We start from the raw sequence: 11393 nt of genomic DNA, 5'->3' as shown, positions 1-11393 counted from the left end.
CCCCTACTCCCTGGCCTTGTTATTGGGTGAGTTTAGAAGCAAGCAAGGCGGGTGAGAGTTGTATTACTATGTGGTTCTGCTCCAGAGTTTTATCAACATTGGCTTTCCCCCTTGGGTTAGTTCTGACCCAGGGTCAGGCATCCTGATTCAGCTGGCTCCTGGACCTCACAGTTCGTGCTTGTGAGGAACTGGTTTCAGGTCTGCATCAGCATTTTGGATAAACTCGAAGATGAATTTCACCTGGGTCTCGTAGGCTTGGACTGAGATTTTCTCGTTAATTCCGTGGATGCTGAGGGAAATAGATTTGGGGGAAGAGAAGAGAGAGCCCATTGCTGAAGCACAAATGTTATTACAGAGCATTCCCCACCCCATACCCCCTGAAGCCACTGGCCTTTGACCCTCCAGGGGTAGGATGTGGGCAAGGCGGGAGAGGCCATGTATAAGAAGTGAGGTTTCATATGACATATTGCTCATGTCATGGAGATCCATGCCTATGGTAAAAAACAGTGGGGGTAAATAATAAACCCCTGGGGAGCAGAAAATTATCTCCTGCTCTGTAACCTCAAAGATGAAAGGAAATAGAGTAGCTATCTGTCCCTCTATTAAAAACAAACAAACAAATAAACAAACAAAACCAAAATGAAAAACAAAACAAAAAAATTCCAGGAAAGCTGTTCTTAAGCTCATATTCAAATATTTCATTCTGTTGGCAACTGAATGGTGGGAAATCAGGTCTGGATATGACAAGGAGCAGAGAGACACATGGAAATCATCTTCCCACACCCTGAGTTTAAAAGTTGCTGAGGAACCCACAAAATAGTAATTCATACACAAAAGTTAAAGCGGGTGATCATGTGTTAGATTCCTATTGCGTGATTTCTTCTGACAATTCAGAGCACATACCCACTTCTGACTTCATGTGTGTCTGCATTTCACTGAATGGTAATCAAGAACTCTGGAGTCTCCTGTTTTGGGGGGAGACAATGAGGTCCAGAGGGTAGGCTCTCTCTCAAAGGGAGGAAGAGCTGGGGTTAGCACATGAGGGTCCTCATTCTACCAGATTCTCTCCAATCATCTTTTTCACCTTCATCCCTGAAAAATAGTGGCCAATTCCCATACATTCTGGGGAGTGGCAAGACTCTGGCAATGAGAGAAGCTGGCTAGTTGAGTTCTACAATGTCTCCGTTTTAGTTTGTGAAGACCCTGGTCTTCCCCCATTCTGCAGATTGTCAGGGGAAAGGGTGGAGAAAGGTGAATTGCTTGTATCAAACTTGTTCACTCACCTCTGGAAGTCCTGAGGCTGCAGGTAGAGGGGGCTGAACTTGTAGATGCCAGTGGTGAGGTTTGTGTAGTGTTGGCTGTCTGTGTTGGCAATACAAATACCTAGAAAGGGAAGATCAAGAGGAATGGAGCTTTATGTGAGCAACCAAGCCAAAGAAGGTGTTGGGAGGTGGGCTGGCTGGAAAAAACAGGACCCTTGGTCACTGCAGAGCAAGGCCTGGGTCCTCTCGGGAGGCTGTAGTTATGAATATTTGTCCTTTAGCCTATCCATTCTCAAAACTTTACTGAAATACCATTTCAGCAAGAAACATGGACGGTCCTCCTTAGGGCATTAGTGAAATATCCACTGAATGGGCCAAAGCTAAGTGTCCTCTCTCTGTGATGACCAGGGAGACCTGGTCATTTCCTACCCATAGCCAGGCTACTTTAGAAATCTAGATAGCCAGAAATCTATATATCACTTCTTTATTGCCTTGGCTTTCTTCTGTATCATCCTAGATCAAAAATAAACATCCTCTGGGGAACTTTACTGCTATAAAATACAGTCTCTTAAAGTGCAACATAACTTCTTGTTACTCTCATCCTCTATCTTCTGAGAGTCAAACTTCAGCTTTGGAAAGTCCCACGATACTCTTTGGTATCCCACCTGCTCATCTCAATCTCCAACTGGGGCTGGGACTTGTCCTCACTAGTAGTGTTTTTTGGGAAAAGACCCCTTGAAGCATCAGGGGGGTGGGATGATCTGAGATGGTAACTTGTCTTTTGTTCCATTTTCCACTCCTGGTTTCAGACAGGTGACTAGGCCCTTCACAATTCCTTGCTTTGGAGATTTCTGCCAGTTGATTGCTGCCTATCTTTTTTCTGTAAAAGCCTAACTCTGTCAATGGGATTATGGCAGGCGCCCTGGAAGGGAGAGGGTTAGGTAGAGAGCCTTTGAGGGCCAAGAGAGGATATGCAATGGCAAGGGCCAGAGTCCCTGGATGGCGGGGACCCAGGAGTCTGAGGAGGTGGCAGACCTCAGAAGGGATGGCTGACTGGTATCATCGGGGAGGTGAGATCTTAGGTCTAGAGTCAAAGGTCCCACTTCCCAAACGGGCCAGGGAATGAATCAGAGGAAGTCTCCAACCTGAAGTGGCCTCATAGCGAGGACAAGGGATTTCTCAAAGGTAACCACAAGGACCAATGACCTCTGGCCAAGGGACTCTAATGCTACGTTGCTACATAAGGCCTTGAGGGCCTAATTCAAGGAGGGGGAGATGGGGGGTCCTTGGAGGCCTCAATAACGTCTGAAGTTGAATTTCTTGAGGAGTGGGGCTTACAGGCAGATTTAAGTCGATTAAACAAACAAGGCTGCTTTTTTAATGCCTGAGTTGGTGGATGTTGAATTGTTTTTTTTTTTTTGGAGTCAAAAGGAAAGTTTGTTAGAAAAGGGGTAACACTGCATAGATAGAGTGTGGTCTCCTCTCAGGCAGAGAGTGAGAGGGACCAGTGGATGTAGAATTTCACTGTAAGCTCTTTAGGGCCCATGTATAGCAGAGGGGCGGGTCCTAAGTATGAGCTTAGACAGTGTTTGAGGGAATCCATGATTAAACCTAGATAAAAGGAAAATGGGCCCAGGTCCTAACATTAGAGCATCTTCTCCATCTGATGTCAGAATCCCGTGGGGGCGGGGGAGGGGGGCACGGTATTTGCTTTAAAGGCAGATTCCAGGGTCCTCTCCAGAGTTAGTTAACCCAAATCTTTGGGAATAGGTTCAGGTAATCTGCATTTTAATAAGTTCCCTAGGGAATCCTCCTCCACTCTTAAATTTGAGAACCAGTGTCTACACAGTGTGGATCTGGAAAGTGTGCTGGAAGACTGCGGACGGTGCACAGAGGTGCCACTGCCAGGACAGGGGAAGGAGGTTATGCAAATGGCGTAGGCCAGGAGGTGTGGCTGGGCTTCGGATGCTGAGCTCTCAGCTGCTGAGCTGTATCCTAGAAGTGGCTCCTCCAGGAGAGGGGGAGTCTGGGCTAATCCTCAACTCCATGCCAGAGTGGCTGGCCTAGGTTGAGCAAGACCCAGGGCTTGACTGACCTAATTTATTGTTTCTGCTCTTTCCTGTTTGCTTTCTCACTTCCACTCCAAAGGGAAAATACAGTTCCAGTCTCATCATGAGGGGAAGCAGCCAGCTGTTTTCAGGCTGAACAGCTGGGGTGGGGGCAGAGCAGTGGACATTGGATAGGAAACAGTTCCAGCCCCTACCTCCCTCCAGCTACAGCAGATGAAGTCATTACCTGGGGCAGCAATGCTGACTTCTGGGAAGACGGACTGTAATGTCTGGCGGAGGAGTTGGTAGCCCAAGGCTCCATCATCAGAGGGGCTGACAGGCAAGGGGTCAAAGGCACTCAGCACATGGAACTGGACCCGGTCGTCAGCCACAATGTTCTTGACTAGTTCAAGGACCTTTGGGAGGAAACAAAGGGAATTCGATTTCTTATTGATCTGCTATCCAAGCACCAATAGGAATTTAAACAGTTCTAATTTCTCTCAAGCAAGACTAAGCCCTAGAGTCACAGAGGAGACTCATTTTAGTACTGGGACCTAATTTCAGCCAACTGACTATAGGAGATAGAAGAACTGGGTCTTTCTGGAAAGCAATCTACAGCATGGTTGATTTAGGTTACATGTTTGAGAGGCTTGCCTCACAGCCACGAGGCAGGTGGGGAATTGGAAAATCAGGAAATGAGTCTTTCCCCTTGGGTTGTGAGCCATGGCCTGGGTGAGACTGTAGAAGAGTCAGCAGAATGCAAATCTCAAGGCAGGAGGATGGATGTGATGACCTCACTACAACCTGGGTTTGTCTCAGACAGGTGATGAATGGGCCACACACTTTTTTTTCCCCTCTCTGGGCACCCTTGCTTCCTGTTTGTTACCAACTGCACTGGAGCCAGGAAGATGAGCTCAACACAGACAAAAAGTCAGAAGTTGGGTGACTGGTATGCAAGTTTTCTCTTTGCCTTCTTTCCTCAGGAAGGAACTTGAGGAAGCTCCTAGAAAATTCAGTCTGAAATGACTAGGGCTGAACCCAGCAGAAGTCCTGGCAGGAAGTAGACTAGACCCTGAGGATCAGGTCACATGAAGCCATGTGGGAATGGACCAAGAGGCTGGCTTTGGGTGGCCCCTAAAACCCACCCAACCACCTAGGAAAAGCCCAAGCACTAGTCTCGATCCATTGGATCAGCAGTTGCTTTAGAACTACCTCTGCCCTAGAAAGGGGAGTGTCTCATAGTTAGGGATCACCTAAATGGGAACATTGTCTCAAGAATACCCTTTTTAGGTCAGTGTTTCCTAGAAACATGCTGGGAACTGAGTCTGGAAAGGAAATGAGGGGTCCTACTTTTGGCTTAGAAACCACCATTTGAGCCAAACCAAATTCCCTGCTTTTGGATTTGGGAGAGGGGGAGTGGTCAAGTCACTTAGAGCTTATTTTCACCCTCGCACTTATGTCCTAAATACTGTAATATGAGAATTAATATATAGTCTTGACACAGTCTCGACTCACTGGGAAGTTCCTGAGGTCATTTTCTGCGAGGTGGGTCGGGACTGTGCCCGCTGTCCCCTGACCCAAATCACTTGGATTTCTGCCCCAGAAACTGAAGGGGGCGCACTGAGTGAACCTCCTCAGAGAGAGGCCACAGAGCTCAATCTTCTCATGAGCCACGAGGCTAGGGGCTCACCCCACTCTTGACTTGAGGCAAGTACGTCTACCTCATTTCTATACTTCCGGTACCAAGAAAATGAAAGGCATGCAATAAATGTTGAATACACGAAATTTAAAAGATAAAATAAAAATAATACTGGGAGTTATAAGTAACTCAATAAGTAACTCGCCCAGTTATATAGTTAGTACTGCTGGGCTGGGTATCTGAACCTGGTCTGTCTGACTTCAAAAGGACAATGCTTAACTGTTTCCAAAGTACATACAGGTTGAGGTGCTGAGTAAAGGGTGGTGTTCATTTAAGATGGATTCCTCAATAGTATGAATTTTGGGCAAGAATTTGAAGGAAGGATATGACACTGATGGAGAAAAGGCAAGAGGCAGTCTGAACTTGGAAAGGGGCACGCACGAAAACTGAGGAGTGACACCAAACTGTGCTTCGGACAGTCACTGATTGTTCTGTGACCTTGGGTAAGCTCCTTCACCTCTCTGCGCTTCAGCTTGCTCTTCTGTCAACATGTGGATAATAGTAGTACCTACCTGGTAAGTGGTCATGACCATTACTGGAATTAATATATATAATGTGCTATAGGCCAGCACCAGGCACATAGTAAAGACTCAGTAAGCGTTAGCTGCTATGTGCTTGTTTACATTAGAGGAACCACTCTGGGTAATAATCAGAGGTACGAGGATGGGACGAGGAGGAGGGGCTGTCAGTAGTAAAAGGGATCTCAAAGGTTATTTTATATCTCAAAGGTTAATCTCTCATTTCTCTAAACTCTGACAGTCTCTGTTTTATGTGTAGATATATTTTCCTCTCAAATGGATAGTAAATCTGTTGAAGGCAAGGATAATGAATACTTAAAAACTGGTAAGTCCAGCTTCCGTCCTGCTGTAAAGTCCAGCTCCTGCTGGAAGGCTGCTCATTAGAACATCTGTGACAGGTTGTCATCTAACCTGTGCTCGAACACATCCAGTGGCAGAAAGCTCACCATCATGTGTTATATTCCATTCTACCTTTGAGCAACTCAGTTATAAATGTCTTCCTTATAATGAACTGAGATATGGCTTCCTGCATCATCTAAGCCCAATGCTTTTTTTGTGTTTTTTGTTTTGGATATTGCATGTACTCCAGAGGATATAATGGTACTAGACACATCATAAACACCCAACAGAATTTCACCTCTATTGAAATTAGAGGCCTATGCTCTTGCTGCCTGAATGCTGTCCCCCAGGTCTGTGCTCCTTCTCAGCTTTCAGTGTAATTGCCTCCTCAGAGGGGACTGACCACTGTATTTAAAGCTGCTCACTGCTCCACCCCACCCCACAATCACTTGGTGACACATAATCCTATGATTTTCTTTGTGGTACTCCCCTCTTAAAATATCACCTTATTCATTTATTTGATTACTTGCTTGTTGCTGTCTCCTCCCCACTAGAACATAAGCACTATTGGAATGGGCATCTTGGCCATCTTGCTCACCATTTTTTCAAGTGCTTATAAGAATGCCATAGTAGCCACTCAATAAACACTTGGGGAAGGAAGGAAGGAAGAAGGAAGGAATCTTCTGTGTTACACTCTAGCTAGGCAGACATCCAGCCTCTGAGGAGCTTATTATCACCTAAGGCTCCATGTTTCAAAACACTCCTTTAAGTGGAGTCTCCCCGAAGCATCTCCCAGTGGCCCTATTTTTACCCTTTGAGGCCCATTCAGAACAAACCTTCCTTTCCACATGGTGGCCTATTACATTTCTGAACTCTTGCTCCTCGTTGACAGACTATAAAGGCCTGTCTACAACCACAACATGGGAGAGACCAATTACACATGGAAGAGGACGACTCTGGGAGCTGTTTGTGTTCCTGCAGGATCAGCCTAGGACTCAGTACCTGTGGCCTTCAGACCAGCAGGGACTGTCCCTGATGAATGGAACTGGGGCACGAGGGAGAGGAGTGACCAGGACAATGGGTGCTGTGTGCTTTCGGGATGACAGAGGCTTTCCGTTCCTCACTGGGCAGGTGGGCAGGATGTGCCTAGGGATTCCAGGGCTCCCATCAGATAGGGAAGGAAGGCCACTGTGGCGGGGGACTAGAGAGGAGGGAAGAGTGCCAGAGCCTGGGGAGATGAAAGCCCCAGCTGGTGGAAACAGCCCTTGGAAAGGGCATGGAGTTAGAATGAGGCTGGAAAAAAACTGGTGGAAAGAAGCTCAATGAGGGGAATTCAGTGATTTCCTGGCCTCATGAGCCCCCAGGGAGAGGACAAAGGTTGGCACTTGATGAAAAGCAGCAGAGCCCAGGGCTCACACTGGTCCCAGCTCCCCCCCAATGCTGGGTGACTCTGGGCAGGCTGTTAACCTGTTCCCCTCGCTCTACGGTGAGAGTTGTGCCTCCTACTCTGTGTGACAAGACAAAGAAGACCTTAGGGAGAAAGGACCACAGACATCTAAGTGTGGCTGACTCCCAGTGATCTGTGCTAGAGATCCAGGAAACACCACCCACCCCAACTTTGCTTAATTCTAGAACGTGTTATTCACCTGTTAGTTGTTTAGTTGCTTCTTTTGGTCATTTTTTTTTAAGGATCAGATTTACCTTTTGAATTCTTTTTAGCTCGACCTGATGTTTAAATAAGCTGGCCTTTCCTGTAGATGTCAAACATTCTGTGTAACTTCTACTCACCCTTTAGCTTTCAGCTCAAATGTCACTTCCTCAGGAAAGCCCTGCCTGACCCCACACAAGGCCTGGCTCCTTGTTATATTCTCTAGTAGTACCTGGTTCCTTTATGTCATAGTACCCATCACGGTTTGCCATTATACATTCATTGTTATCAATTTTTTTTTTAGACGAGGCAACCCTTGGTTGACCTCACAGATTGCAAGGACCTTGTCAGCTTACAATCCCTTATTTATTTTTATTTATTTTTTTTACGCCTACAGCAACTGGTCTTCCTAGGTGGTCTCCCATCCAAGTACTAACCAGGCCTGACCCTGCTCAGCTTCCGAGATCAGATGGGATCGGGCTTGTTCAGGGTAGCATGGCCATAGACCATTGTTATAAATTTTAAGTTGTTTGTAGCAGACCATTGCAAGTCTCTCTCCTCAACCCTCTTCTCTCCTAACTGTACACATCCTTCCCTTGGGATTTTATTGACTCTAGAGTTTCAATTATGTTAATAGCCCTTCGGCATGTATCTCAAGTTCATTCTCTCTCCAGACCAGAGGTATTTATAATTGTCTATAAATATATTATAAGTTTCTCAACCTTCTTGACCTCTATATTTCTCTGCCAACCTATCTCTCTCACATCTCTTGTGGGAACCCTCTTCTTCACCCCATGACCACAGACTCAACTGAGACTTTTACACCCACTGCCTAAGATGTCACCACAGCTTCCTGTCTTTTCCTACTCCAGCATTACCTCCTTAAAAGCAAAGCTGAGCAGATCACTGCCCTGTTTGAAGACCTCTGACAGTTCTCTTCTGTCCACAGATGAGAGCCCAAACTCATCAGCACAACATACAAGGCCCTGATCCCCAAATTATACCTCCAATTCCATCTCCCATCACTTCTTCCCAATGTATCCTACTCTTTAGCCTTACTTGACTTTAGCCTTACTCTGAATGCCTTACTTCTAGCAAAGTCCTATTTGTCCTTTAAGTCCCAGCTCAAATTTCCAGTGGTCAGAAAAGACTTTCCTGACCCTCAGAGGTAGCATCGGTTCCCTTCTTTGAACCATTCCTATGGTCCAATCTGTTAAAATCATAGTATAGTGTGGTAGCTTAAAGCACAGAGCACAGAGTCTGGCTTCTAGATGTGTAATCTTGGGCATGTTAAATGAGTGTCACACACACATAGCAAGCCCAGTACATCTGCTACTATTGTTATCATTTATTAGTATTCATCGCCCACCCTGCTCCAAACTCTCCCAAACCAGTGATCTATCCTGGCCATGTACCAGGTACATCGGGAGCCTCTGAAAAATGTTGAACAAATGGGAGTGGGCCAGCCCTGGGATTGCAGCTAACCCCAGGTCCCAAGGGCCATACCTCCCTGATGCTGAACCAGTCATCAGTAACACATAGTACATACCTCCTGGACTGTCTGTGCAGGGTGAATCCGGAAGTTGACTATGGCCTGAGCCACTGGGGGGATGACATTCATCTAATGGGAGAACCACAAACATTGGTCTGAGCCAATCTCAAATCCCCACACCTTATCCCTGCCCAGGAAATGCCAATTTCTACCAGTGAAGGGAGAGGGAGCTGATTAGATTTAAAGATCTGGAGCTTAATTTTTTAAGTCAGATCCTTGTCCTCCCTGGGCCCTTGCCATGTGATTGTGTTCAGAATTAGAGGCGTGTTTCTGCTTTAGGGTAGACCTTTGTGCTTCTCGGGTCTCGAGGGGGTCACTTAGAGCAAGACTACTTTCTTTGTGCCTGCCCAGATGTCTGTTTTGGCCCCAGGCAGCGCCATTGACAGTCTTCTGTGTGCGATCTCCTTCCCAGGGGCCTGGGACCTTTCTGCAGGGGTTAGTGTTAGTGTTTGCTCAGGACTGGGCACCAGGAGCCTCTCAGGCCCTGTCGCCGCCTGTTTGATTCCTTAGGGGGATCATAGTGGTGCTGTCTGTGGTGGTTTCTCACATCCAACTGTGAAATTCTACTGTTCTTTGCCTGACCAGGAACAATCAAGGGCTAACTGCAGAAAAGAGTTAAGCTATAGACGGATTTTTTTCCTTGGAGGTCAAGAAAAAACAGACTCCCCAATTGCAGATCTCTCTTTGAACTGATGTGGTGCAAAAAAATCACTAGACTAGGGTCAGGAGATCTGGGCTGCTGCAACTTAGTTGTCTGATTTTGAATAAGTACGACTTCTTTGTGCCTTTGTTTCTCAACTGGCAATTGGGGCAATAATACTCATAGAGCTGTTAGGGGGATCAAATGGAGTAACAAATATTAAAGTATTATGCACAGAAAAAAACACCATTCAGATGAAAGGACACAGTACTATTATTTTGCTGGACACTCTAGGCAGCTGGTGAAGACAGCTCAAGTCTGGCTGACATACTGAACACTCCAGTCAGTTATGCCAGGAATTAATTCTGAGGCACCATTCACTTCCACTCAACCTGGGCTCCAGATGACCAGAGCTCCACAAGGCCACATTGTATTCTAGGTGAATGATCTTCCTTGAAGTTGTGTTGGTGGTGCTGGTGGTAATAGGAATGGTCTAACTCCTTCAAGACTTCAGAAAGGCCTAAGCCCATGCTAACTAGAATGGCCTGGCTTCCTTTAAACGGAGATGCCCCTGAGTGGCCAACCCAACTGGAAGCAGACCAATTTGCTGGAAAGTAGTTCTTAAAAATTTTATCAAAGTAATAATTCACCTGAAACTTAATTTCTATAAAAGTAAACCTCATATAGAATTTATGTTTGCTAAGGCTACCCAATATTTAAGTATTTTGGGAATGACAATGTATATATTTGAAGTGCTGTATTTTTCACAAATGTTATAGATTTTTATAAATGGCAGGTGAGTTTCTTTTTTTCAACTCAGGGTAACACTAGGGGAAAATACATAAATCACTTGTTAAATTTATTAGGTGGTTATATCTTTCAAAATATGAGAAAGAATAATAAAAAGATCTTTGATAGTAGAAAGATTAGAAACCTTTAACTATATGACCAAAATGCTAGGCAAATATATAACATGCTGGATAAGTATAGGTTGCAAGAATTAACTCCCAAATAAACCCTCTTTACTTTAGTATAATATCTGTTTTTTTTTTTTTTTGGTACAGACCCAAAGTACCTGAGGGGAATCACAGACACCCCTAAAATACTAATGTACAAAATTTGGCCAACAATTTCAGAGAGTTTGCGATGTCAGTTAGAACTCTTGCTCTTGAGGGATACTCAATGAATGACACAGGGCAGTTCAGCACTGGGCCTTCCTATTATTCTAATTGTAACCAGAGAAGAAAGAAGGAGCCAGGAGATAAACCCAAGGAGTGGAGGCATGAATGGGCAGCAAGGAAAAGGTATACATGAGGAACCAGCCAACATTACCTTGATCCCTGCATTGAACATGGTGAGTGCTACGGTAGTCCTGACCAGCGCATTGGTTATGTAATTCCTCTCCAAAATTCTAAGGCAAAAGGACTAAGGTCAGATGTTGTCTAATGAGGAGAAAAAACGAGTTGGAGGATCACTCATTTTCCTAAAACTTGGAGATCTTTAAGACTAGGAGGGAAGTCCTACATATGAATTACATATAGTGTCTGGTGGCTGAGGGATGATTAACTAGTCAGGTCTAGTTAAGCTAAGGATAGGGGACTAGGTGGTGAGTAGGTGTGGGGGTGAGAAATGTGAAAGAAAGATAAAACCTACCTGCTCAGAAGGGGCCCAAATAGCCACAGGTTGT

General features: G+C 45.4%; 1 protein-coding gene and 1 pseudogene across 1 annotated transcript in view; both read right to left on the bottom strand.

The window, feature by feature from the left end:
* Window positions 1–56: 56 nt before the first annotated feature.
* Window positions 57–11393, bottom strand: part of PM20D1 (peptidase M20 domain containing 1) — a 17205-nt gene continuing 5868 nt past the window's right edge. The window contains exons 8-13 of the mRNA XM_006922842.2: window positions 11360–11393; window positions 11039–11117; window positions 9064–9135; window positions 3558–3726; window positions 1284–1383; window positions 57–289 (exon numbers count right to left, since the gene is read on the bottom strand). The exon at window positions 11360–11393 is cut by the window's right edge and continues 4 nt beyond it. Coding sequence (XP_006922904.1) covers window positions 166–289; window positions 1284–1383; window positions 3558–3726; window positions 9064–9135; window positions 11039–11117; window positions 11360–11393 — 578 coding nt within the window. The 3' untranslated portion in view covers window positions 57–165. The remainder of the gene's footprint in view (window positions 290–1283; window positions 1384–3557; window positions 3727–9063; window positions 9136–11038; window positions 11118–11359) is intronic.
* LOC112471877 lies at window positions 7903–8021 on the bottom strand (annotated as a pseudogene).

Source organism: Pteropus alecto, unplaced genomic scaffold (assembly GCF_000325575.1).
Source record: "Pteropus alecto unplaced genomic scaffold, ASM32557v1 scaffold359, whole genome shotgun sequence".
In the NCBI taxonomy this organism is placed as follows: domain Eukaryota; kingdom Metazoa; phylum Chordata; class Mammalia; order Chiroptera; family Pteropodidae; genus Pteropus; species Pteropus alecto.
The sequence above is the reverse complement of the archived record's forward strand: the minus strand, read 5'-3'. Positions and strand labels throughout refer to the sequence as shown.